The 26,083-nt window shown below is 44.1% G+C and overlaps 1 protein-coding gene across 2 annotated transcripts in view; it reads right to left on the bottom strand.

Moving 5' to 3' along the window:
* The window catches only part of SPOCK1 (SPARC (osteonectin), cwcv and kazal like domains proteoglycan 1), a 425,520-nt gene that overhangs the window by 245,460 nt on the left and 153,977 nt on the right, over positions 1–26,083 (bottom strand). Inside the window, exon 1 of one of the 2 annotated variants that reach the window (XM_084884565.1) lies at positions 18,800–18,866. The exons of the other annotated variant lie outside the window; for it this stretch is intronic. Within the exon in view, the coding sequence (XP_084740691.1) occupies positions 18,800–18,829 (30 nt within the window). The 5' untranslated portion in view covers positions 18,830–18,866. Of the gene's footprint in view, positions 1–18,799; positions 18,867–26,083 lie in introns of those variants that run through there. 2 annotated transcript variants of the gene reach the window in all.

Raw genomic sequence — 26,083 nt, 5'->3', positions numbered from 1 at the left:
CATCCCCAGAACATCTTCCCAGACACGGGAAAACCATGTCTGAGAATGCAGCCAGCGTGTCAAGGAGCTTGCAGCCAAAAGGTAGAGAGAAAGCGGGACCGTGCCCTGGATGCAGCCCTGCCTGACTTTCAAGTTATGTGGATCAGAACTTGGCTGTCCTTACGCTAGTCTGAATGGGTTATGTTCCCTTGCAACCGTAAGAGTCTAACTCAGCAGAGGTCTCTGAATAAGGGACCATGTAGAGACATTTTCCAAAACAAGTGAAGGCAAACTAAGGGGTGGGGGGGGTGGGGTGGGGGGGCTGGGGGAGTGGTTAGGCCAAGCAGTCCGAGTTACCTCTAAAGAGGGTTTCAAGTGGGAACCCATCTTAAGCTAATGCCCCAACCCTTGCTCAGCTTCCAGGAAAGAAAGGCAGTATGTTCCATGAGAAAACTGTGCCGTCCCCATGCACCGGGACAGGTAAAGAAAAGGAAAGGAGGAGGGGAGCTCGACCAAAATGCTGGGGCAGCTATAGGGGTGCAGACATGACCGGAAACAGCTGAGCCACCCATCCTCTTCCACAGCAAACCGCTGTCAGAACGCGGCCCTTCCCCGGCAAAGCCGAATGCACAGCCAGGCCTCTCGACTGCAGCTGAATCTCCACGGCGTAATGAATGTTGACCCATCTTTAACGAGATTTTCCTGCAATTTTAATTCTGTGCAAGACTCAGCCAGGAAGGAAGAACAGAATGGCATTTTACTACCTGTAGATACACACCTTAACTTTTAAATCCCCATCTTCAGATAGGAAGAGGAAATTAAATCCATAAATCCACTGATTTATCGCTGCACACACGCGCGCACACAGCGGGCAGCGACAGCGAACTCCTCGCAGGCTGTTTCCCCAGAGTCGCTGCTGCAAACACAGTGGAAAATCCAGACGTGGAATGAGAAATAATTTCATTTTAATCTTGTTTATCTTCTTGGTCTAGGTATCCCCTGTGGCCACTGCCCATCTGGCACAATCCTGTAAGGAAACTGTGGCCACTGTTATTTAACTGAATCCTCTGATTGGCTTGTGGGTTGTTTTTTCAGTGTCTACTACAGGCCGTTGGGTATTAGGTTTATTTTTCATAAACAAATCTAATAAGGCAACACAGAGGGCTATTCGTTTCAGGAATATGTTGAAATACAAAAAAACAACAACAACAACAACAAAAAAAAAGCACCCTATATACAACTTTTTTAAAAATATATTTTTATTGATTTCAGAGAGGAAGGGGGAGAGAGAGAAAGAGGGATAGAAACATCAATGATGAGAGAGAATCATTGATTGGCTGCACCGAGACTATAACCCGGGCATGTGCCCTTGAACAGAATCGAACCTGGGACCCTTCAGTCCCCAGGCCGATGCTCTATCCACTAAGCCAAATCAGCTAGGGCAGTGGTCGGCAAACTCATTAGTCAACAGAGCCAAATATCAACAGTACAACGATTGAAATTTCTTTTGAGAGCCAAATTTTTTAAACTTAAACAACTTCTAATGTCACTTCTTCAAAATAGACTCACCCAGGCTGTGGTATTTTGTGGAAGAGCCACACTCAAGGGGCCAAAGAGCGGCATGTGACTCAAAAGCTGCAGTTTGCCAACCATTGGGCTAGGGCATCTGAGTGTACATGGAATGCATCTAGAGAGGAGCTAACAACCCAACAGATTACCCTCATTTCAAGTGGACCAGGAAGAAGGCAACAGACGCGCCAAAGCGATATGCAATTAGTAATATTATTCTGCAATTCTCATCATCAAAGCATCTTAGAATGTTCAACGTGCCCTATTTAATTCTGACAATGTCCGTTAGAGACCCAAATTGCAAACTTTAGCCTGCACTGGAATTGCAGAGGGGATGGTTAAGAGTGATCCCAGGCCTTGCCTTCGAAAAGTCTGACTTAGACACTCTGTCCCAGGGCTTAGAAATCCCGCCCCACCCGCTCCCCAGGGGCTGTGGTCAGCTCACAGAGGTGCAGAGACAGCGTAAGGAAGCACCTCACCACATACCTGGACGAGAGCCCAGGAGAAACGGGTCTGCCGGCCCCAGAGAGGCACTGCCCCATAGACCTTTCGGTGACGATGGGAATGATCTGTCGTCTGCACCGCCCAGCGCCGTGGCCACATGTGGGTAATGAGCACTTGAAATATAACTAGTATGACTGAGGCATTAAATGTTTAATCTTATTTTGCTTCAATTAATTTTAACTTAAGTGGCCACACGTGTCTGTTGGTTTATTTATTGAATCATGCAGCTCTAAATGGAACAGCAGCATTTAAGGAAAAAAAATTGGAAGTTAATTGGATTAGATTAGACAGTATTTCTTTCCACCTTTGGCTTCTCAGCAACTCTCCTCTCTCTCCCCCTTCCCATACCCTCTCAAATATACATGTATATATGGATGGTCTGAGTGCTTACTATTCTCAAAAATTCTATCAGGTAAGTTTTATGGATGAGAAAACTGAGGCTCAAAGAGGCTAAATGATGTGCCCAAGGTCCAAGTCACAGGACGACATAGGACAGAGTCAAGATTTGAACACACATCCTACAATGTCAACACCATGTTGTTTCCGTTACAATATGCAGCCTCCACAATGAATGAGCTCGACTTAAAACACAAAGAAAAGGTAACAGAATTATCAAATCCCTTACCCTAAGCTCCTAAAATTGTAATGACTTTTATATATCAATTGGCATCCCTATGTAGGGTTCCATAGATAAAAAAAAAAAAATTTAAAAAAAAAAAGCCAGCATCACAGAGAAAGATAAAGGGCCAACCCCACCCTGCAGAACTTGGCCCTCACTGCTTCTCCTACTCTCCAGCACCCCCTTGTGTTCACTCTGCTCTTCTGTTACAGCAACTCTCCTGCCTCAGGACCTTTGCACTAGCTGTTTTCTAACCCGAAATGTTCTTTCTTCAGATATTGACATGGCATAGTCTCTCTTTCTTGATATTTCTGATCAATTATCCTTTATAAATGAGTCCTTCCTTCACTATCACCTTTTTATAAGTTCCTTTTACCCCTCCAAGCCACTACTCTTGGTACTGATTCCCTCCCTTTCTTTTTCACTATTGTATTTATCAAATGTTTATTGTCTGTCTGCCTCTGCTCTTCTTGGGACTTAAGCTGGATGAGGACAGGAATACTATCCTGTTTACTGATACTATTTCACCCCTGGCCCATGCAGTAAAAATACTCTGAATTAGTACATAGATATACAGCAAAAGTTCTCCAATACTTTACAATACATCTCTATATCCCTTAGCAGGGGTCTTCAAACTACGGCCCGCGGGCCACATGCAGCCCCCAGGGGAGTCTGATCCTGCCCGCCAGGTTTTTTGGGCAGTGAGCGCAGCCAAGGTGTTACAGTAGGGATTAGTAGTTCATATAGTCCGGCCCTCCAGCTCTCTGAGGGACCGTGATCTGGCCCCCACTTTAAAAAGTTTGAAGACCCCTGCTTACAGTTATCTACACTAATAAAAAGAGTAAGGTGCAAATTGACTGTACCTTCACAATGCCCACCAGCCAATCAGGAGTATTCAAATTAACCCAACAAAGATGGCAGGTTAATTTGCATACATAGGCGCCAACACAGGTGTTCCACACTGCCCCCAGCTGCTCTGGGCCTCTGGGCAATGCAGAAAGGTGGCTCCCAGCTGGTGTGAAGGCAGTAACAGCAGCCAAGGGAAGGAAGGCCCATTCTTGCATGAATCTTCATGCATCAGGCCTCTAGTAAATCAATAAATGTTCTTCACATAAACCTACTCAGTTGTCACTGTATAGCCCTAATAGCATCATCTCCACAAAGTATTATATCTGCCCCTACTCTCTACCCTTCACAGAGCTAATACTCCTTCAAACAGAAATGGCCATGTCTGTATTTCCTCACAACTCCTGGATCCAAGGAGCTCCACCACAGGGCCAGCCAACGACTCATACTCGACTTCTTTCATTTAAGAAATATAACTCCATTATTTCTGGCAATTTTACAATTGCAGCAAAGGCTAAGGATGAAAATTCCCAGTACTTTCCAAAGTAGCTACACACACCCCGTAAAGGCTAACTGTAAACATTATTTATAATGCTGGCATCAGAGAATTGGGGGTACACTCTACTTCACCAACCAAGCATGCTTAGATAATGCATTTTTACTGATAAATTAAAAGGTATTGTTGGACGCAAGCAGCCTCTGGTTTATATCTATCAAATATCAGTGGGGTTAAATTAGATATAAAGCAACAAAGGCACAAGGATATGGCTTTCTTTTACACAGGTATTTCCCTCATGTATCACCTTACTGAATCGCTGAACAACTCAGAAGGTGGGCTTTATTATAATTCCTGTTAAGAAGGCAAAGAAACTAAAGCACAGAAAGGCAATATGATCTCTCAAATGCCACATCAGGTAGGTAGATGGAAGCTGAGCCAGGATTCAAGTCTGAGCCTATGCTGAGTTGAAGGACACAATCTCTACTTATAAGAGTTATGAGCAAAGAAGCTAGGGTGGGTGTTCAGGCAACAATGAAGTTGCAATGGGCAATTAAAGGGTGGCAAATTCCATTTGACAAGTCCAGATTCACAAATTTTCTCTAAGCAGTATGGTTTCAGAGTCATAGGTAAATATTTTAAATGCTGAGAGGGTGGCAAGGGCTGTAAGTGGTGATGGCATCCATGTGTACACTCTAGATGGCCCATAGTGCTGGGGTCGAGATGTTTCTAAAACAATGTGCTTCCAACTGTTATAACATTGAATAAGACATCCTACAAATCACCTGAACTTACTACTGGATCATTGCAGGATCTATTAACAGACTAGCAGAATTTCAGGCTAGCCCTACTTCATGGAAATGGACCTTTTAGAACCAATGTAAAGGCAAAGGGGAAAATAAAATTAGATTTTTAATAGTTTTAAATAGATAAATTGTGGGAGGGCATATATAGTGTAGACTGTAGAAGATCACTTTACAAAAGGAGTTAACCTTAAGGTTCCTTTAAATCCATTTTAGATCCTATTGAAAGTCTAATTAAACTATATGTTCCCTTCCAAGAAAAATAAAAAGCACATATTTATACAAATGCATCACAAATATTTCAGGGGTTTGTATACCCTCTAATGTGTCCATAAACTCTCACATCCATTAGGAGTTCATGACTCAGGTTAAAGAACTCAATAGTGCATCTCCACTTCCCACCCTGTCACGTGTCCCAGTGCATAAAAGGGGGGAGGGGAGTTATAAGGCCAACTGTTCCGCACACTTCCACCACTCTATTTTCAGAACAGATACAGGGCTGGTTCAAAGTTGGTGCTCAATAAATACAGTGGGTGAAAATACTGTTATTGAATTATGAAACAGGAACTGTAAACAAGACCAAAGAGAATAAACTTAAACCTTAAAGCCTTCACCATTATTGACAATAAAAAAAATCCAAGTATTTTTATTCATGAGAAACTAGATTCTGATGTTCAAAGGCTTGAATCTTAGCACCTCCCACAGCACCTCTCCCGGACCCTGGCACAGCAGGTTTGCCATAAACTTGTTAACAGGGGTACACAAGCCCTGCAGCAGCTGCATTTCCTCATAGGCTCCACAGACTTCTAGAAGTCTCTCATCACAGGGAAGGCACGTGCTTCACCAAGTTCAGCAGTTTTGTGTGTGCAGCAGTTTTATGTGTGCTACAGAATGTGTGGGACAGTCGGGAATAGGATTTTTATAGTGACAACATATTAGGAATGTCCCTCCCCCCTCCCAGAAGGCACTGTGGTGAGGCCTGTGATGTTGGAAACCGGCAGAGCTGATGAGGGAAGCAGCTTCCACCTTGATGGGTGAGCAGGCAGGTTGTCTAGGTTCACCAAGGAGCAAAGTCTGTAGGCTGCTCTGGCCAGTGACCCATTGGTCACACAAGTTCCCCTGGGATGGCCTCTCTCTGGAGCAGAGGGCAGAAACACTGACATGACTGGCTGTGTGACCCCCAACAAGTGGCTTAGCCTGTCTGTGCCTCACCAGCAGGGACTATGATGTCATCTAGCTCTTGGTGTATTAGTTTCCTAGGGCTCCTACAACACAATACCACAAACTAGATGCCTGATAACAATAGAAGCTTATTATCTCACCGTTTGGGAGGCTAGACCTCTAAAATCAAGGTGACGGCAGAGCCATGCTCTCCCTAAAACCTATGGAGGGGAATCCTTCCTTGCCTCTGTGTTTGACGGAAATCCTGGCATTCTTTGGATTGTGGCTGCAACATACAGCATTTGCCCTCCTTTGTTTCTGTCCTTACAAGAACACAGCTATATTGGATCAGGGTCAACTCTAATGACCTTGATGTTCAAAGGCTTGAATCCACACCTGACACTGAAGGTAGGAGAGGGATAATTATCTTAACTTGATTACATCTGCAAAAACCCTCTGAGTCAGATCACACCCAGAGATACCAAGGGTCAGGACTTCCACAGATCCTTCTGGAGGCCACAATTCAATGCATCACAGGGAGATTCGCCAAGATAGGTTCTGAGCAGCTCTCATTACAGTACCGGCCACAGGAGGTACTCAGTGTCCGCAGCTCATTAACTGTTATCGGTGCCATGGACAGGCCTCCAGATGGCCACTCCTGTCCTCTATGCTGCTCCATCTCATCGTCTATGCTGCTTACTGACTGCTTAGTCATCACCTTCCATAGAAACAAGGCTCCTCCCTGTGGGCTGCTCCCAGTCCTATATCCTTAGTGCCCAGCTCAAATCCAATTGCTCCATGACAACTTCAGCCAAAGCAGTCCAAAGGACCTAGAGATCCCCCTAGGCCAGGGGTCCTCAAACTTTTTAAAGTGGGGGCCAGATCACGGTCCCTCAGAGAGCTGGAGGGCCGGACTATATGAACCACTAATTCCTACTGTAACACCTTGGCTGCACTCACTGCCCAAAAAACCTGGTGGGCAGGATCAGACTCCCCTGGGGGCTGCATGTGGCCCGCGGGCCGTAGTTTGAAGACCCCTGCCTAGGCTCAATTAGGTGTGCTGGGAAAGTAGTAAGCCTCAGGGACCCTTGTCAAACACTCTCCTTCCAAAACCTTGGGTCGGATCTAGCCATGTGCTCATGTGGACGTACATTTGCATAAAGTGAGCAAAAGTAAGATTTTACCACAATCAATTATGACTCTCTCCTCCCTCCCATGCCAAATTCCACTCTGTCACATCCCACCTGGCTCCAGCTAGCACTGGAACCCTGCTAAGAGGAGTCAGTGGAGATATGTGCAGGGAGAAGTTACTGGGATGAGTTAGGCAGTTTGAGGGCACGTCTATGTACAAGTAAAGTGGTCTGGGAATGGCTTTCAGGAGTGTTACCATGCACACGGTGTCCTGGTGACACGCAAGAACAGGGCCAAAAGCCATGTCAAGATAGAAACATGTCCCTCCGTGCCCAGCACCGAAGTACGTGGGGAGAGAAGAAAGAAGTCTTAAATGCACAGAGACAAATTCAAGACGGCGGGACATCAGCCACGTAAAACAGTGCTTGTTAATGCCCGTTCAGAATGCAAGTTCTCTCCCGCCAGGAGCACCTCCAGAATGAAGCATGAGCAATTAATTACAAGCGCGCATGCTTCATTCCTTTACATCTTGGTGGGAGTCACATGACCTAGGGTTATTCGGAATCCCTGAGCGTGAGGGACACATCACAACAGTGAATAGCATATATCTGTGTGAGAAATCAGGTGCTTTGTTCATGCAATCATCAAAAATTAAAAAAAATTCATCAGCCATGCTAGAGGGAAGACTGAATGATCTTTCTAATCTCTCTGTAGAAAATATTGTGAAATTAATGTTATATAAAGAGACAACCAAAGAACATGCAGAAACAAAAACAAAAAAAACAAACAAACCACCATACAGGAGAAATTGATTACAGAGGTGTGTCAGTGGTTAATGTATAACATAAATCTGTTCTTTTCCAGACTGGGTCATGTTTGTCATGTCTGTCAGCTTCTTTTTAAATTTTTAATTTTCTGATGATTTATTTTTTCAGCCTAAACAAGTAACTCTTCTCCTAAGTGTGTATCTATAATGTTGTGTCCTTTTTCATAAGGAGAGTCCCTACGCTGTATTAGCTCCAGGTCCCACAAAACCCAGAAAAACGAGGAGCCCCCGGAATGCACCAGGCACGCACACTCCTCAGCAGGACCCGCAGGTGCCAAGACAGACCTCATCCTTGTCCAGCTCTGTCACTTGATGGTTATCTAACTTGGCTATAAGATGGAATTAGCTTATAGGCCAGTTTGTAACCTCAGTCCCCAGTCCTGTGCTAAGAGCTAGAAATTCAATCATGACATCCCTGCTGAGGTCCCTGTTGTCATGGGCACACGGACTGGAGGGGAAGTGGGACTTTGCTGATGGGAATGAGAGTCCATCCATTTAACCACCGCCTCTGAAATCTTTCTAACAACCGAAATCACATATTCACATAAGCCCCACGTGGGCAGTTTTAATAAACCTCTTTTCCTCCAAGAGCTACGTCTGCCAGCCAGGGACACAGCACACTGTACCACTGAACCCTCAGGCTAGTGCTCAGCCTCCCCGCCTCCAGTGGCTCCACCCCACAGTGTGTTAATAAATATTTCTCAATTCTCCCAAGTCCTGTGCTAAGAGCTAGAAATGCAATCATGAGCAGGCTGTGGCCTCCCTGTCCACCATGGAGTTTGTGAGCTGATCCGGTCGACAGTTTTTACTCACGGTGGGTTATGCCCATAATGGCTGGCAAAAGGTACACAGCAAAAGAAGAATCTGGCACACAATGATAAAATGCAAGTTTTACAGATGAAAACTTCCAGTACACCAGAAGCAAAGATGAGAGGACCCTTCAGGATCAGTGACACCTAGGTGACTGGGGAGGACACCATGGGAACTGCTGCAGCCTGCTAGACTAGCCCATAGCGGTCAGAAACGGGGAGTGCAGTAAGCGCAGCCGATGCCCGGCACAGCCTGGGAGACTGCACTGAGGGGTGAGCCAGCATCTGAACACTAGAAAACATCTCTGTGGTGACTCAGGTACCACCCTCTTGGAATGCTCACTCAGTGGGTACAAGCATCTCCAGAAACACATCCTGCACTACACAAGGTATATATTTACAGAATGACAGGGTAAGTGTTAGAAGCAATGGAGCCTCACCAGCATAGCTCAGTGGTTGAGTGCCAACCTATGAACCAGGAGGTCAGGGTTTGATTCCCAGTAAGGGCACATGCCCAGGTTGCGGGCTAGATCCCCAGTAGGGGGCATGCAGGAGGCAGCCGGTCCTTGATTATCTCTCATCATTGATGTCCCTAGCTCTCTCTCCCTCTCCCTTCCTCTCTGAAATCAATAAAAATATTTTTTTAAAAAAATAAATAAATGGGATGCTGCTCCCTGAGCCATGAAGATGAAAAGGATAATACACACAATGCTAAGCACAGTGCTGGCGGCTAGTAAAACCTTTGGACTAAGTTACCTAATGCCCATCTGTGCCAGTCACTTGCCTGTTTGATCTCAGAACCATCCCTTGCTCTTCCTCTGCTCTGTGTCAGAGGGAAAGACATTTTTCAACGCTCTTGACCTCTGGCTGCAGCAAGGCCCTTTTGTCCAATGGGAGACCCAGGTGGGATGTCCGAGGGCAGGGGACAGGGATGGGCCGGGGTGCTTCTGCCCACCTCTCCCTGCGGAGGTGGCATCTCAGCATGGCTCCAGTCCTGTGGACAGCCATCCCATGGTGCTCCCTCACCCAGGGCCACCCTCACCACAGTCCTGGCTTCTGACCTCTCATACCACTGCTGCCTCCAGTGTGCCCCCAGCCCAGGAGAGGAACCATTTCCTGCTCTTCTCTCCTCTCCCGCCTCCATAACCAACTCTCTGTGTTAAACTTCTCCACTGAAAACACTTGAAGTTGTTTCTATTTTCTTAACTGGACCCTGACCGATGCACCATCTAGAGAAAAACTGTTATACAACCACTCGATGGAGCACCCAGCAGCCATTAGAAAAGTGGTGAATGTGCTGACATATTAAGGATGACTGCGGGCGATGGTTAAGGGAACAAGTAGACTGTAAAACAGTATCATACTCAGAAAAAGACAGGGAGAGGGATGTTCATATAAACGCTAAAAAATGACTGTAGGAATATACATGAAATTTTGACAAGTTATCTCCAGGTGGTAGGATTATGGATTTTTTTTTATTTCTTTGTGCTTTTCTGAAGAGTTTGATTCCTTTGTAATAAGTATGAATTACTTTTATATCAGAAGAGAAAGAAAAAAAAGTCCATTCTATTCTGGGGGGAAATGTCATCTAAAAAGATATCGATCTCCAGGAAGAAGTGATGGATCAGCTACTCCACTGGCATCCCGCCAGTCTCTGCATAACACAGACTTCAAGTGGAGAAGGCCTTCTGACCTTGCTCCTGGTGGAAGTGGGATGAAGCGAGGAGCCCACAGGAAGATAACGGGGTGATGAGGTGGAAGACGGCAGAGTTGTCAGAACTCCTGCCCGGGGAACAGGCCCCTCCTGGTCACACCGCACTGGTCTTGAGAGCTTTGTTCTAGTCACCCACTCTTCCGCCCCCTCCCTCCAGTAGGAAGCAAATCCATCACCTCCTCCAGAAGCTCCCACTCTTCCCAGCCTTCTGCTGTTTCCCGCGTGCCTCTGCTCCCTTCTTCTGGGCACACGTAGGCAGCCCAGTGCCTGCTAAATGCACTGTCCTCCACCAAGGGCAGAGCATGCTGTGGCGTGATCCCCACTGACCGTAACTATCTGCTTATGAGAAGCTTGAACATAAACCAAGTCCTGGCTCTGCCACTTAAACTCTGTGTCCTCAGCAGGTCCCTCCCCTTCACTGAACTGTGAGTTGAGGCTACGGACACTCGTCACACGGGATTATCGTGAAGATGAAATAAAACCTCCAGAAAAGTATCTAGTATCCTGCCTGCCAAGTAAGTAGGGACTCAGAGAGTGGGGTCTCCCCAGCCTTCAGTAGAGGGGCTCACACACTGAAGGCAATTAGGTAAAGAGGTTGTTCAATGTCTCTTTTTACACATGGACGTCACCAAGCTGGTCATAGAGGAGCCCTGACATGAAAATGCCTGCCTCTTTGCACAGCAACCAGAGAGGCACAAAGGCCTGGAAAGAGCACAGGCTTTGCCCTGTGTGTTAGTGCAGCCGCACTGCCAGCTCCGTGCTGAGCACAGGTAAGCCACTGAGCCTCGCCGGGCCAAGTCTGTACGACAGAGCTGATACTGCTTTCCTTAAGAGGATTCTTATGCAGATTAAATGAGAAAATGCATCCAGCGTGCTTAACACGGCTCCTGGCATGGGAGGGCTCTACAAATAGTAACTGCCGTCCTCCCATTCACATGAATGACATCAAGCCTTTTCTCAGCTCAGGAAGAAAAAGGCAAGCAAACCTCAGCGCAATTATAAACAGCACAGCCAGCGGCACCCAGGTGGAGCCATGCTGGTGTCGTCTTCGTTTAAGGATTTTATGCTGCCTGCTGATTTGTTAACCAGAAGAAGCAATTCCGCAGGGGAGATTACAGTTGAAATAATTGTTTTTGAAGAAAAGAGGGCGGATCAACACGCCAGAATCATTAATCATCAAAACAGTAACGTGCATTCGATGAGCTGGCCTCCGTGGAGCGTTCTCCCCGTGACGAAAGGAGAATTTGCACAAAAATCTATAGCTGTGCCATCCCAGCCGCCGTCAGCATCCCCTCCCTGCCCGCCCCGCTGCACAGCGGTGGGGATCTGTGGCTGAGAATGAGGGTTCCGGTGGGAGACGGGCCCCCATCGTCAATCACTACAAAGCACCAAGGGTTTAATGAGTTTATTAAGGAATTAATACTTCAGCGAGCATTTGCAGCTGTTTTCTACTAAGTAATGCCCATGAAATACTGCAAGAGCAACCCAAGAAATGAGAGGCTGCGACTCTGAACAGGAGAAAAGCTGCCTCCCCCGGCCAGATTAGGGTGGGACACGACATTGAAATCAATTGGGCAGCCGAGACCGGTTTGGCTCAGTGGATAGAGCGTCGGCTTGGGGACTGAAGGGTTCCGGGTTCGATTCTGGTCAAAGGGCATGTACCTTGGTTGCGGGCATATCCCCAGTAGGGGGTGTGCAAGAGGCAGCTGATCAATGACTCTCTCTCATCGAGGTTTCTAACTCTCTATCTCTCTCCCTTCCTCTCTGTACAAAATCAATAAAAAATATATATATTAAAAAAAGAAATCAATTGCGCACCTGTAAGAAGGTACCAGGATGGCTCTGTTTCCACACAGCTCTGCTCTGGAGTGGAGGAGCCTCAGGGACCCTCCTCTCACCCAAGGGCAACCCTCCCACAGGCTGGTCTAAAAATCTTAAAAAGCACCTGTTTCAAAGTGGGTACTAATCTCTCAGGCCTCTCATAGTACCTCTGATGTTGGTTTAACAAACACAGCTCGTCTGAAAGGGACAAAGTCATTTCTTTGTCTCATTTACTTCAGAATGTCATGATTTTATTGTAACCAGAAGTAAAACACTGGTTTCAGAAAAAGATGGCTGACCATTTTCTAAGTACCTACATTCTAAGCCCACCCTAGATTTTTTTCTCTCTCTCTTTCTCTCTCCCTCCCTACCTTCCTCCCTCTCTCTTTCTCAACTTAGTGATGGGGGGTAGGGTGGAAGAGGAGGAGGATAACTCCATATTGATGTCTATTCCTGAGCCCCATGATAAAGACTGGTTTTCAGTCCTGGCCGTATGTTAAAGCTACCTGGATAGCTGGTATGAGTATCAAAATATGAGTATCAAAAAATGCTGATGTCTTAGAGTTTTCCCACAGGAAGTTCTCATTTGGTAATTACAACCATCCTGTAGAAAAGATAAGCTTATTCACACTTCACTGAATCTGTAAGCATAGGTAATTAGTCCCAATACTTCCAAAAAAGTTCAAAGTACCTACTCTTCCCTCTTTTTCACAAATCTAAGCTTTACACACACACACACTTTCATTGTCATGTTCCCCTATTATTTGAGAAATGTCACATGTATACTAAAAATAACAAATATGTAAAAATAAGAAGTCATAGCAATTACCTGCAAACCGAACTCCAGGAAGAACCACTGTTAACATTTTGATTCCTGCCCTGTCAGTCTTTTTCTGGACTTGTTTTCAGTAACAAGAAAAAATAAGATAATTTTGCACCCACTCTAGTAACCTGCTTTTTACACTTAATAAAGCATGAACCTTCCCCATGGCATTAAAATATTCTACAGCATCATTTTGGTGACTGCCTAGTATCACCATGTATGTCTGTGCCCTAATTTACTTAGTTCGTCTGAATTCATTAGGTGTTATTCTCTGACAAGAGTGTGTCTCCCATTGCTGTGCCCAAACCAGAAAAATGCACGTGATCAGTTATTTGAAAATGTGGAGCCCCTTTCACTGCTTGACACGTAGCTGCATTAAGATCCCTATTCTTGTGGATGCTTCTATTTTAAAGGGATCCTAGACACATCTTATTTCAAAAAGTGCCTAAAAACACCTAGGATATGGCTTAGTATCCAAACCGGGCCTCCTTACATCCCAGCAGCCAAGCTCCGGGCAGTGTCCTGCCAGAGCTGTGAGTGGCCAGGGAAGACCACAGGTTCCAGAGACAAGGTCTGACCCTGGCTCTGGTCTGATTCGGCTCATGACCTCAGAGGGTCATGTATCCATGTATCCGCGGGGTTTCGTCCTTGCAACACTCAAATGAGAGCATCACTCTTCGGCCAGTCAGCGCCTCCTACAGGACAGTTTGCGAATAAAGCTGAACCCCTGGGCAAGACCATGCCATGAACACTCAAGGCCCTTTACACCACACCAATGAGGAAGGAGCAAGATTTTGTTGTTGTTTTCTTTTCCTTAACCCAAGTTCAGAGATTTTGTTATAGAACAGACTCTACCAAGAAGTGCCTGCGCCGGAGCCCGCACCCGCCGGGGCTGTCGGATGGTGCAGGGCGGGCATCTGTGCTCTTTCAGAAGCAGCATGGCCCCGGGCTCCTGGCCTCCAGGGAATGGGGCGCAGGGAACAGTGAAGGAGCCCACCAGAGCTCCAAGTTTTGAGGATGTGAGGAGAAACGCTTTCTTTGCTCCAAAATGTAGCCCGTCTTTCTTTCCCATCCCCACCTGGTAAACACTCCATCCAACAGGAGTCATGCCTATGGTAGGAGGCCTTCTTTGAGGAGTAAATGCCCCTGAGGCAGAAATGTCCACATAAGGATGGATCTGAAAGGCAGAGCTACCACCAGGCACCAGGGAAGCTGGCCCAGACCTTTTGTCGTCGTCGTTGTTGTCCCCTAAACATGAATCCCAGCCCAGGGGACCCTGGGTCACTGTCTTCCCCTTGAAGCATCTTAGACTAAGAGCAAAGCTTGACACCGCAGTAGAACAAAGTCCTACCTACATGGGGTAGAGAAGGTGGGGCCTAATTGTCCTGGACCAAAATGTGCCCCTGCCATCCATTCTCAGTTGGGAAAGAGCAGAGCCCAGCTGTGGCTTATTGCTGATACCCTGGTGCCTCGCCTGCCGCAAGTCATAGTCTCTGGAGACAGAGAGCAGGCGGGGCACCTGAGTCGCCCAACCCCCCTCAGGAAGAGAACCACAGGCTGCAGCTTCCCTTCTATCCCCTCAAAGGAACCTGAGCCCGTTCCTCCAAGCTCCCAGAATACACTGCCACGCCGCACAAACACGGATGCTCTGGAGAACGACTGTTCACATCTAGGCCCACTGTGCCCCACAGGCTGCTCCCCGCAGCCCCCCAGGAACAGGAACAGTTTTCCTGCTGCTCCCAGGCCTTCGCTGCAGGGCTCAGTGGTTCCACATCTGGGGAAATGAAGAGCCTCTTTGCCAAGGGGTCCCATGGGAGACGCAGAGTCGTCAGGGGCTCCCCACAGGGAGAGATGGAGCTGGCAAGTCCTTCAGGTGGGTCCTGCCCCATCCCTTGCACCCATGAAGCCTCACAGAGGGAGCTGGTCCCAGGGTCATCTCAATGCATTCCGCCTCAGGCTTCCCTGCCCTGGGGCTCGATCCTTCTTCTGCTGTTCTCCTCAGCCGCTCCAAAGCCTGAACAGAGAGCCCTGGGAGGGCCTCTCTGCTCCCCACAGCCTCTGCAGGCAAGCAGCCCGCACCTCACTTCCTCTGCTCAGGGGTGACTAGGATAAGGAAACCTCATTTCCTCGTGGGATATTGGGATATCCCTGATTTCTGTGACAGCAGTTCAAAGAACTCCAAAATCTCGCCTCCCCAACACTCCCACCTCTGCACTCCACAGCAGCCCCAGCCTCTTGGCTGGGTGAGATTCTGGCGCACAGCACAGGGAAAAGAGGGCGGGACTTGCTGTCTGACAAACCTGCCTCCGAACCCCAGCTCTGCCCCCATGGCCCTCTGAGTCCCAGCCTCACCTTCCTCATGTGTACTACAAGGATAATAAAAGCTGCTTTGGCAAGGATTTTTAAAAATTAATTAGAAACACCATATATAAAGCACCCCGCACAAGGCCTGACACACACATGCTGTTTTCTGTGAAAGGCAGTTAGGATTAATCTGTCACATGTGTGTTAATCCCAGATAGGATCTCTGGCCATTGGTTTTGTAGCCTGGCTCTAAGTTTTAGAGCACAGGAACCACCTTTCCCATTTCCTTTTTTCTCCGCAAGCCCATCTCCCCCTCGGCTCAGCACCAAGCACTGCTCCGTCAATGAGGCTCCCAGGTCACCCAGCCAGCCCACATCTCTACCTGGCTTTTGTGAGGTCAGCACATTTAAAGCTGTCTCCCGCTTGTTCTCAATACCCAACAAAAATGAGCTGTCATGCCGAAACCGATTTGGCTCAGTGGATAGAGTGTCGGCCTATGCATTAAAGAGCCAGACACACACACACACACACACACACACACACACACACACACCACACACACACATACACACACACACACCAGTGTCATGTCGTATAAGAGGATGACACGGTGGATCCTTCAGAGGATTACTCTTTTCTCCAAGGTGGTAAGGGCTTTGAATGGTCTCTCAGCCAAGAAAACCAAGTGGCCCACTCACTCTTTGCAGAGGGCTCCTTCACTGCCCTGCTTGGCTGGTGCAGTAGAGTATCTCTGTTGGCAGAGCTGGATGTCAGTGTCCTAGAGACAAAGTCCCTGGGCACCAACCTATAGCCCTTGTCTCCCTCCCCACCATGCACTACAGCTAGATTAACCCAAAGGACTTTATAAAAAATGCTAAAATGGGGAGCAAAAATGGCCTTTGTTCCTCACTCACACAGTGAAATTGCTGAACCCCTTACCTCCTGTCCCTCCTCCTATCTGGTTTCTCTCTCATAGAGCGCTCTCTCTCTCTCTCTCTCTCTCTCCTTCCCCCCCCCCTCTTACTTCCCTCCCTTTTTGTCTCTCTAAAATAAATCTTTAAAAAAAATTTTAGGTTTAATGGTGTGACTGACTAAACCTTCAGCACAGTCAAACTCTCCTTTGTCAAAAGCGCATCTTTGAAACATCCTGTTACAGGAAATGAAGGCTCAGTTCAGAAAGTCCGTTCATTACCACACCTGGCAAACCAACCCTACAGGTCAGCAGGTTGGAGAAAAGTCTGACATCCACAGAAATAAAACATCTCTGCAAAAAAAAAAAAAGGCTGCCTCTTTTCTCCAGAACATGATACATTTATGACAAAAGAGTAATTTGCCAGCCACAATCTACAAATGAAACGGAGTTACAATAGGCACACTCTCTCCTTCTACCCCATCAGATGGAACTCACTTCCATAGCTTAGTTCCCCCACCCCACAATTTATATTGTTCTTCCCCTTGGCAGACACTTTATTTTTGTGAGTTATTCCCGATTTTGTTTTGATAGCTCACCAGAACCTAGGGTAACAAATACTTTCCATTTGATTATCTTAAAAGTCTCATTAATTTTTCAAGCCACACAACCTGCACAGGCATAAACGTATTCGCCAGACATTTTACCAGTGAAGGTTAATAGTCATTTAATGTAACTGCATACGTTACAAGCAATCTTCCTGTCCCACTGCATTGTCGAAGACTACATAAATATGTAATCTATTCCTCTCCTTTTCTATCATAACATTCCACTGGGGTGAATCTGATGAGCTGTCCCCTTGCTGCCTCCACCGCAGAGTGCCGCGCGGGACCTGATGGATAGATACAGGGTTTGAGTGAGGAGGATTTCTGCAGCCAGCCATAAACCTACTTCATTTAAATTGCTAGCTGTCAACTAGCTGAGAAGAAAGGAAAAAGCTGTCTTTAAATAATAAAAAAGTATGGCTCTATTGTCTAGAATGTCAGAATTCCTATTTCCAGGGGCCACCTGATCGCCATGACGGGCTTTGTCTTCTCAGCTCTCTCTCCTGGGAACCACTCTCCATGCCTTGAGAAGAGCTATGAGCACTCCAGGTGGCTCTCTCTATAATTAGGTTTCTGGTGAGTGGTGAACCAGATAATTGTTTAGATGGCCAACTGGATCTGAAGTGGGAAGAGAAACAGATTCTGGATGTCACTAAGAAAACCATCCCTGACGACAAAGGGATGAAAATGAAAAAAAAAAAATGTCTATTATTGAATTCTCCTTCTGTTACAGGTAGTACGCTTAAGCTGAAAACTAAGACTCTAAAAATGAGAACATGCTTGGGAAAGCACAGAGTGGGCCGATTTTGGACACTTCACATGGTTGAGATAAAATTTTTCCTAACCCCAAGACATGCTGCCAAGGGCAGAGACACTCAATAATGTGGTTTTGTTGACTGATTCACCGGCCTCTCTGCAGAAAATAAATTTCATTCATTTACAGACTGTTTAGTCACGGGGAGGTTTCACGGATACCATTCTGCCATGGGCATAAAATTTGCCAGCCAATGCAGTTGACTAAATAGTATAAGTCACGTTCTTCACTTCAGAAGTTGAACATTTTCTAATCTCTTCTTCAGAGAAAGGAGGAAGTGCATGCAGACAAATTCCAAGGTCATAGATCACAAAATGTATGGAGCCTGTTTGAAACATGAAAACTACCCAGATGAATTTTAAGCTGCCTCTCCCCAAAATATGGGTTCCCAGCACAATTATATTTGGAAGAATATCTCTCTGTAAGGAAAAACCCAGAGAGAGTACAATGATTGAGCTTTCCTCTAATCTTTAATTGATTTGCAAGCAAAACTAGTATATGCCTAGCACTGGATAAAACCCTATTAATTTAAAGCCATTCATCACCCCTTTCTTTCATGCAATACATTCTTCCAATATGTTTATTACGAATCAAAACAAATTGACATTCCTTGAAAAGAAAGTCTTTTAAGATTTGTAAAATGGTTTCTTGAACAATATCCATTATGAAACTAGCTCTACCACCACCAGAGTGATGCTGGGCTACAATTTTAGGAAATGCCATAAAACAATACTTTGTGTTTGAATGCTATCAGCATTTTGGCAAAACAGGAAACCCCTAACTTCATTCCCCCACAGAAATGCCAACTTTATGTACAGTCCAAAAAGCCTTTATTAGCACTCTAGAAACCAATTAGAAAATCTCAGTACTCCAAAGCCAAGAACAGCTGCATTGAAAAGGTAAGAGAAGTCATTTCATTTCAACCATGTCAGGCTCTCCCCCTCAACCTGACACTGTTCCTAATTAGGAAGAAAGACCCAACTTGTAGCTTCTCCCTGGGGAGGGGAAGAGAAGAATGGAATATATACCAATGCTCTGACTTTTTATGAGTGATTTCTGTCTCACCTGTCTCAGAACACTGATGAGGAACAGCATACCTTGTGTGCCTGGGGGCTTCAGAGAACATGAAAGACCTCAGAAGCTCATGGAGACACCAGAGAACTTGTAATACTGCAAACAGAAACTGACACAGCTCACTGAAATTGGGAGAAAATGCCCAGCTTGTGGCTTTTCCCTTGTGAAAAAATAAACAGCGAAACATGCATAAAATATTCCAAATGTTTGGAGGGCTGCCTGAGGGACTGGTTTCCATCTCATATGATTCAGAGCACAGAAAAAAACTGGCATACACTGAGTACCTGGGAGCCACAGAGAACAAAAGAGAGCTTAGTGGCTTTTGGCAGACCCAGAGAACCTGCAGTGCTACAGACAGACACCAGAAGAAATCAAGAGACAACAAGCTCCTTAAAAAAACTATTAAACCTCTCTAATTGGGAAATTATATGCAGGAGTCTAGAGATTACCTACTTCCAGGAAAGGTTTGAGACTCCCAGAATCTCTAGCACTATTGATTGATGAAGTTCTTTCCCTGTATGATGCAAGTCTGTAAGGACTGAAAGAAATGGTGTTTTGCAAATACATATATCCCAACACACAGTTATAAGGCACACAAAGAAAAAAGGAAACATGGCCCAATCAAATGAACAAAATAAATCTCCAGAAAGCATCCCTCAATATATATATATATATATATATATATATATATATATATATATATATATATATGAATTACCTAACCAAGAGTCCAACCATCATAAAGAGACTCAACCAGCTCAGGAAAATGATGCATGAACAAAATGAGAATATTGACAAAGAAATAGAGAATTTCAAGAAGAACCAAATAAAAATTCTGGAGTTAAAGAACACAATAAATAAATTGAAAATTTTAGTAGAAAGATTCAACAGCTGACTTAAGCAAATTAAAAAATCAAAGAACTCAAGGAGAGGTCACTTGAAATTATCTAGTTAACAGAGAAAAAACACACAATAAAAATGAGTGAAGAAAGCCTAAATAATTTCTTAGGAAAACCATGAAGAAACCAATACATACACTGCAGGATTCTTGAAAGAAGAGAGAGAGAGAAATGGACAAAAAGCTTATTTGAAGAAATAATGGCTAAAAATATCCAGATTCAAGAAGTCCAAGAGATCCCATTGAGATGAATCCAAAGGAGTCCCACATCAAGATAGATTATAATTAAATTGTCAAAAGGCAGACAAAGAAAAAAATTTAAAAACACCAAATGTGACTCATCATGTAAAAGGAAACTACAATGAGATCATCAATAGACTAATCCATTGAAAACTTGAAGGCCAGAAGACACGGGAATGATACATTCCAAATGCTGAAAGACAAAACTTCTAACCAAGAGTACTATATCCAGCAGAACTCTTTCAAATTAAAGAAATGAAGACTTTGCCAGATAAAAGCTAAGCAAGTATTTTACCATTAGACCTGCTTTACAAGAAAAGCGAAAGGAGTCTTCAAGTTGAAATGAAAGGATGCTAGACCACAACACAAAAACATATGAAAGTATAAAGCTCACCAATAAAAGTAAATATGACAAAAATATAGAATACTACACTATTGTGGTGGTGATGCATAAATCACCTTTATTTATGGTATAGGAGTTAAAAATAAAAGTACAAAAGTAACTATAAAAATAAGTTAATAAATGCATAATATAAAAAATGTAATTTGTACCATCTATACTAATAAAAGGCTAATATGCTAATTAGACTGGGAGATCTTCCAAGAGACCTTCCAGACATTCTTCCGGACAAAGCCATGGTGGCAGGGCTGAGGTAGAGGCAGTTAGAGGCCAAGAGGGGGGGACAGTTGTGGGTGATCAAGCCAGGATGGGATGGCAGTTGTGAGTGATCAGGCTGTTGTGGGGCAAGCTGTTGGGGGTAAGCAGACCAGCAGGGAGCCAGTTGGAAGAGAGCAGTACGTCAGTGGAGGTCAGTTGGAGGTTATCAGGATAGTGGGGGACGGGGAGGCTGTTTGGAGTGAGCAGGCCAACAGGGGGTACAGTTGGGGGTGAGCAGGGGTGGGGGCAATTGGGGGTGAGCAGGCCGAAAGGTGAGGCAGTTGGGGGTGACCATGACCAGCAGGGGGGACAGTAAGAGTTGTCCAGGCAGGCAGGCAGGTGAGCACTTAGGAGCCAGTGGTCTAGGATTGTGAGAGGGTGCAGGCTGGGCTGAGGGACCGCCCCCTCATGCAGGAATTTCGTGCACCAGACCTCTAGTCCTATATAATAAAAGCCTAATACTCTAAGTGTCCAATTGTCAAGTCAGCTATTCAACTAATCAAAGTATAATATATTAATTATATGCTAAGGCCACTCAACCACTCACTTTGATGTGCACTGTACACCAGGGGGCAGATATTTGACCAAATGCTATGATGTGCACTGACCACCAGGAAACAGAGGCTCGGACCAGCAGGTGAGCTTGCTTCTGGGGTCTGGCTGATCAGGACTGAGCAAGACAGTCCTGACATGCCCTGGAGCCCTCCCATTGTCCCTCCCCGGCTGGCCAACCTCCCGCATCCCACTCTGGCCCCAATCGTACACCAGTGGGGTCCCTCAGCCTGGCCTGCACTCTCTCACAATCTGGGAACCCACAGGGGATGTTAGAGAGCTGGTTTTGGCCCGATCCCTCAGGTCAGGCTGAGGGACCCCACTGGTGCACGAATTTGTGCACAGGCCTCTAATCAATAATACAAAGCATTATTGGGAAAAATAAAAGAGTATAGTTTTTGTATATGGTTGAAGTTGTTATCAGCATAAAATATTTATTATAATTATGTTTTATTTAAGTGATATGTTAAACACAAAGATAAAACCAATATATGATACAGAAAAGAAAATGAGAATGGAAAATCATGTCTACAAAAAAACAAAAACAAAAAGTAATCAAACAAATACAAGATACAAGAGAGAAAAAGAGAGGCACAAAAGCTACAAGACAGACATAAAATAATTTTTTAAATGGCAACAATAAGCCTTTCCCTATGAGAAATTATTTAAATGTAAACAGATTAAATTCCCCAAAGACAGTCCTTAAATGTATTTTTTAATCCAACAATATGCTGGCTAAAGGAGACTCACTTTAGAACAAACACTGAAAATGAAAGAGTATTAAAACATATTCTATGCATGGGGGAGATAAGAGATCAACAGAAGGACTTGTATATATGCATATAAGTACAACCAATGGACACAAAACTCTGGGGAGGGAGGGTATGTATGGGAGGGGGTGGGCAATGTTAAAATATGTACACAGATAATAATTTAATAAAAATAAAAAAAACATATTCTATGCAAATGGTAAACAAAAAGAGCTGGGATGGTTGTACTCAGACAAAATTGACTTTATATCAAAAGCTACAAGAGACAAAGAAGAACATTATATAACAATAAAAGGGTCAATTTACTAAAGAAATAAAGTTATAAATTTATATGCATCCAATATCAGAGAAATCAAATTAGTGAAAGAAACATTGACAGAACTGAAGGGAGAAATAACAACACAATAATAGTAACAGATATCAATTCAATCCTCCACTTTTAGTAATAGACCACCCAAAAGAACATTAATAAGAAAACAGAGGAATTAAGCACTATCAACCTTACGTACTTAACAGACATATACAGAATATCCTACTCAACTGCAACAGAATATATACTCTTCTAAAATGTACACTATTCTAAAATTCTCAAGGGTAGATCACATGTTAGGTCATAAAAGTCTTAACAAATTTAAGAAGTCTGAAATCATACCAAGTATCTTTGCAACCACAATGGAATTAAACTAGAAATTAATAGCAGAAAGAAAAATGATTTTTTTTTTAAATACGAGAATACTAAACATACTGTTGAGCAAAAATGGGTCAAGAAGAAATCAAGCCCTGACCGGTTTGGCTCAGTGTCCTGCAGACTCAAGGGTCCTAGGTTGGATTCCAGTCAAGGACATGTACCTTGGTTGAGGGCACATTCTCAGTAGGGGGTGTGCAGGAGGCAGCTGATTGATGTTTCTCTATCATCAATGTTTCTAACTCTCCCTCTCCCTTCCACTCTATAAAAATTAAATAAAAAAAATTTTTTTAAAGAACTCAAAAGAGAATTTTAAAAATATCTTGAGACAATGAAAATACAATACAACAAAATGTATGGGATGCAACAAAAGCAGTACTAAGAGGGAAGTTTTTAGCAGTAAATGTCTATATTGAAAAGAAAGAGCTCAAACAACTTAACATTCACCTCAAAGAACTAGAAAAAGAACAAACTAAAAAAGCAGAAGGAAGAAAATAATAAAGATTAGAGCAGAAATAAAATAGACAAGAAAAAAATAAAAGTCAACAAAACTAAGAGTCAGGTTTTTCAAAATGCAAACCTTTAGCTCAAGCATGTCAAACTCAAAGACTAACACAGGCCAAATAAACAAGGTTTAAGTTTATGTGGCCCGAAGAAAAACAAAAACTTCAATTTTCATAGAAACGTGGGTTTATTTCAAAAGATACATGCTTAATACAAAGGGCTGATATAAATGAGTATTTGTTAACACATAATAATAGAACATTTTAATAAAAATTAATATTTGTTCTTGAACATTAACTTACCAGGCACTAACTGCACAAATTAATAAGTATAATACAAATAAACTTATTTTTCTTGTTCTCCGAAAGTAAAATATTTCCTGTTGTGCACATCAAACAAGTCAGTTCAAGACTAATGATGTGGCAATCGGCTGCTAAAATATTCGCTGCTAGTATTAGTGGAGAGAAACGGTACGCCTGCACATAAGGCATATAAGGGAAATGAATGCAACATGATTATAGTAATCAGTCAGTAGCAAACATTGTAGTTCCTATTATTAATAATTATGTATAACAGGATATTGTAAAAATTAAGTTATAACATTTTTATTAAAACATTTCTTACATATCATTGTATTGGCTGGGCCGCAAAAATATTCGTTGTAGGTCGCATGCAGCCCGCAGGCCATCAATTTGACATGCTTGCTTTAGCTAAAGAAAAAATAACCAAAGAACTTATATGTATATATGCATAACCCATGGATGCAGACAATAGTATGGTGAAGGCCTAAGGCAAGAGGGGGGCAGAGGCGGGGAGAGATAGACTGGGTCAATGGGTACTTTAAACAATACTTTAAACAATAAAGATAAATTTTAAAAAAGATTCAATTTAGCAATGAAAGTGGGGACATTATCACTGATTTTTATTTAAGTAAAAATGATTATAAAAGAGCACTATGAATAACTGTAAGCCAACAAATTGATAACTTAAATGAAATGAACGAATTCCTGGAAACATGCAACAGACCAAGAGTGAATCATGAGGAAGTAGAAAATCTGAACAAACCTATCATGAGTAACAAGATTGAATCAGTAATCAAAAGTCTCCCCCATAAAAGAGAAAAGCCCAAGAACAGATGGTTTCCCTAGAGAATTCTAAACATTTAAAGAAGAACTAATCCAAATCCTTCTCAAACTCTCCCAACATATTGAAGAGGAACACTTTCAAAATCATTTTATGAGGCCAGCATTACCCTGAAACCAAAGTCAGACAAAGATATATAAGAAAAGAAAGCTACATGGTGGGCACACACAATAGAAAGGCCATCAATCAGGTGGAAATCAAGTCTAAGATGATTAGCCACTACCTGGGTGAGTTCTCCATCACATACAAGCCAATGAAGCACGGCAGGCCTGGCATCGGCGCTACCCACTCCTCCCGCTTCATCCCTCTCAAGTAGCTAATAAAAGGCAGACTTACCTCATCAAAAAGAAAAGGAAGGAAGGAAGGAAGGAAGGAAGGGAGGGAGGGAGGGAGGGAGGGAGGGAGGGAGGGAGGGAGGGAGGAAGGAAGGAAGGAAGGAAGGAAGGAAGGAAGGAAGGAAGGAAGGAAGGAAGGAAGGAAGGAAGGAAGGAAGGAAGGTAGGTTTGATGGCTCAAAGCTGAAGCTGCAAGAGGGGTCAGCACTCATTGAGAAAGCTAAATGTTTTCCAGTTCATTTTCAGACCTTGAGTTTGACATGTATGTATGGAAGCACACAAAAGCATTTCTGGATATACATACAGCAAACTGATAACAGTACTAACATTTGGGCAGGAGATGGTAGGGGCAACTGGGATAAAATGTGGTAAAGATACTTTAGCTTGTCAAAACTGATTTGGCTCAGTGGAGCATTGGCCTGCGGACTCAAGGGTCTCAGGTTTGATTCTGGTCAAGGGCATGTACCTTGGTTGCGGGCACATCCCCAGTAGGGGGTGTGCAGGAGGCAGCTGATCGATGTTTCTCTCTCATTGATGTTTCTAACGCTCTGTCCCTCTCTGTAAAAAATCAATAAAATATATTTTTTTAAAAGATACTTTAGCTTATGAGCAATATTAGAATCTTTTTTTTAATTTTAGTAATTTAAAATAGTGAAAATAAAATGTCTTGATTAAAAAAAAATCTATTTACCAACCAGTTATAGTATTATCTCTCAGTATATTTTTACTATATAAAAACACACAAGCCCTCCCTTGTATAAAACTCTCAACTCTGAACAATTTCATCTCTCTCTCATAGACAAGCATTGGATGTCTAGCACCTGAGTTCACTGTCCTTTGTTCTTTGAACCAGGACAAAGCACCCAACCCCCTCCTTGTCAAGGGAGCCAGATCTTGGGTTCAGAAACTTCATTCAGAGCACCTACACCTTTGCTCAAACTAATAGTGTATATGTGGTTCCTGAGAGCTCCCGGCCCAGCTCTATGCAGTGTCTCACAAACAGAACCTTGTACTTACATTATTCGACAACCATTTATCAATCCCCCACTCTGTGCCAGGCACAGCAGCGCTCTCAGTACTGGATGTGCAGCGAGAAACAACTCAAAGACCCTGCCTTCTGGGAACTGACAGTTGAGGGGGAGATGGGCACACAAACTCATACATGGACGTGTAACGATGCCGGGAAGTAATAAGGGCTATGGAGAAAACCAAGCGGGCGAAGCATCTATAGAGTGATGAGTGTTGCAAGTTTACATTTGAGTCCAAGGCTGAAATAGAGAGTGAACCAGCCGTTCGGACCAGTGTGAGTAAGGTGTTCCACACAGAGAAGAGAGATGTGCAAAGGCCCTGAGCCCTTTTATCCCAATGACTATCAACAAGTTGACCTCTAAAAGGGCTGTGCCAATTCAGACTTACCAGCAGCATCTGGGCATGCCTATTTCCCTACATTTCATCAGCAGCTCACTGATTCATAGTTCCTTTCTATAGAAA

Source organism: Pipistrellus hanaki (assembly GCF_964339955.1).
Source record: "Pipistrellus hanaki genome assembly, chromosome: 5".
NCBI lineage: Eukaryota > Metazoa > Chordata > Mammalia > Chiroptera > Vespertilionidae > Pipistrellus > Pipistrellus hanaki.
This window is presented reverse-complemented; position numbering and strand designations above follow the sequence as displayed.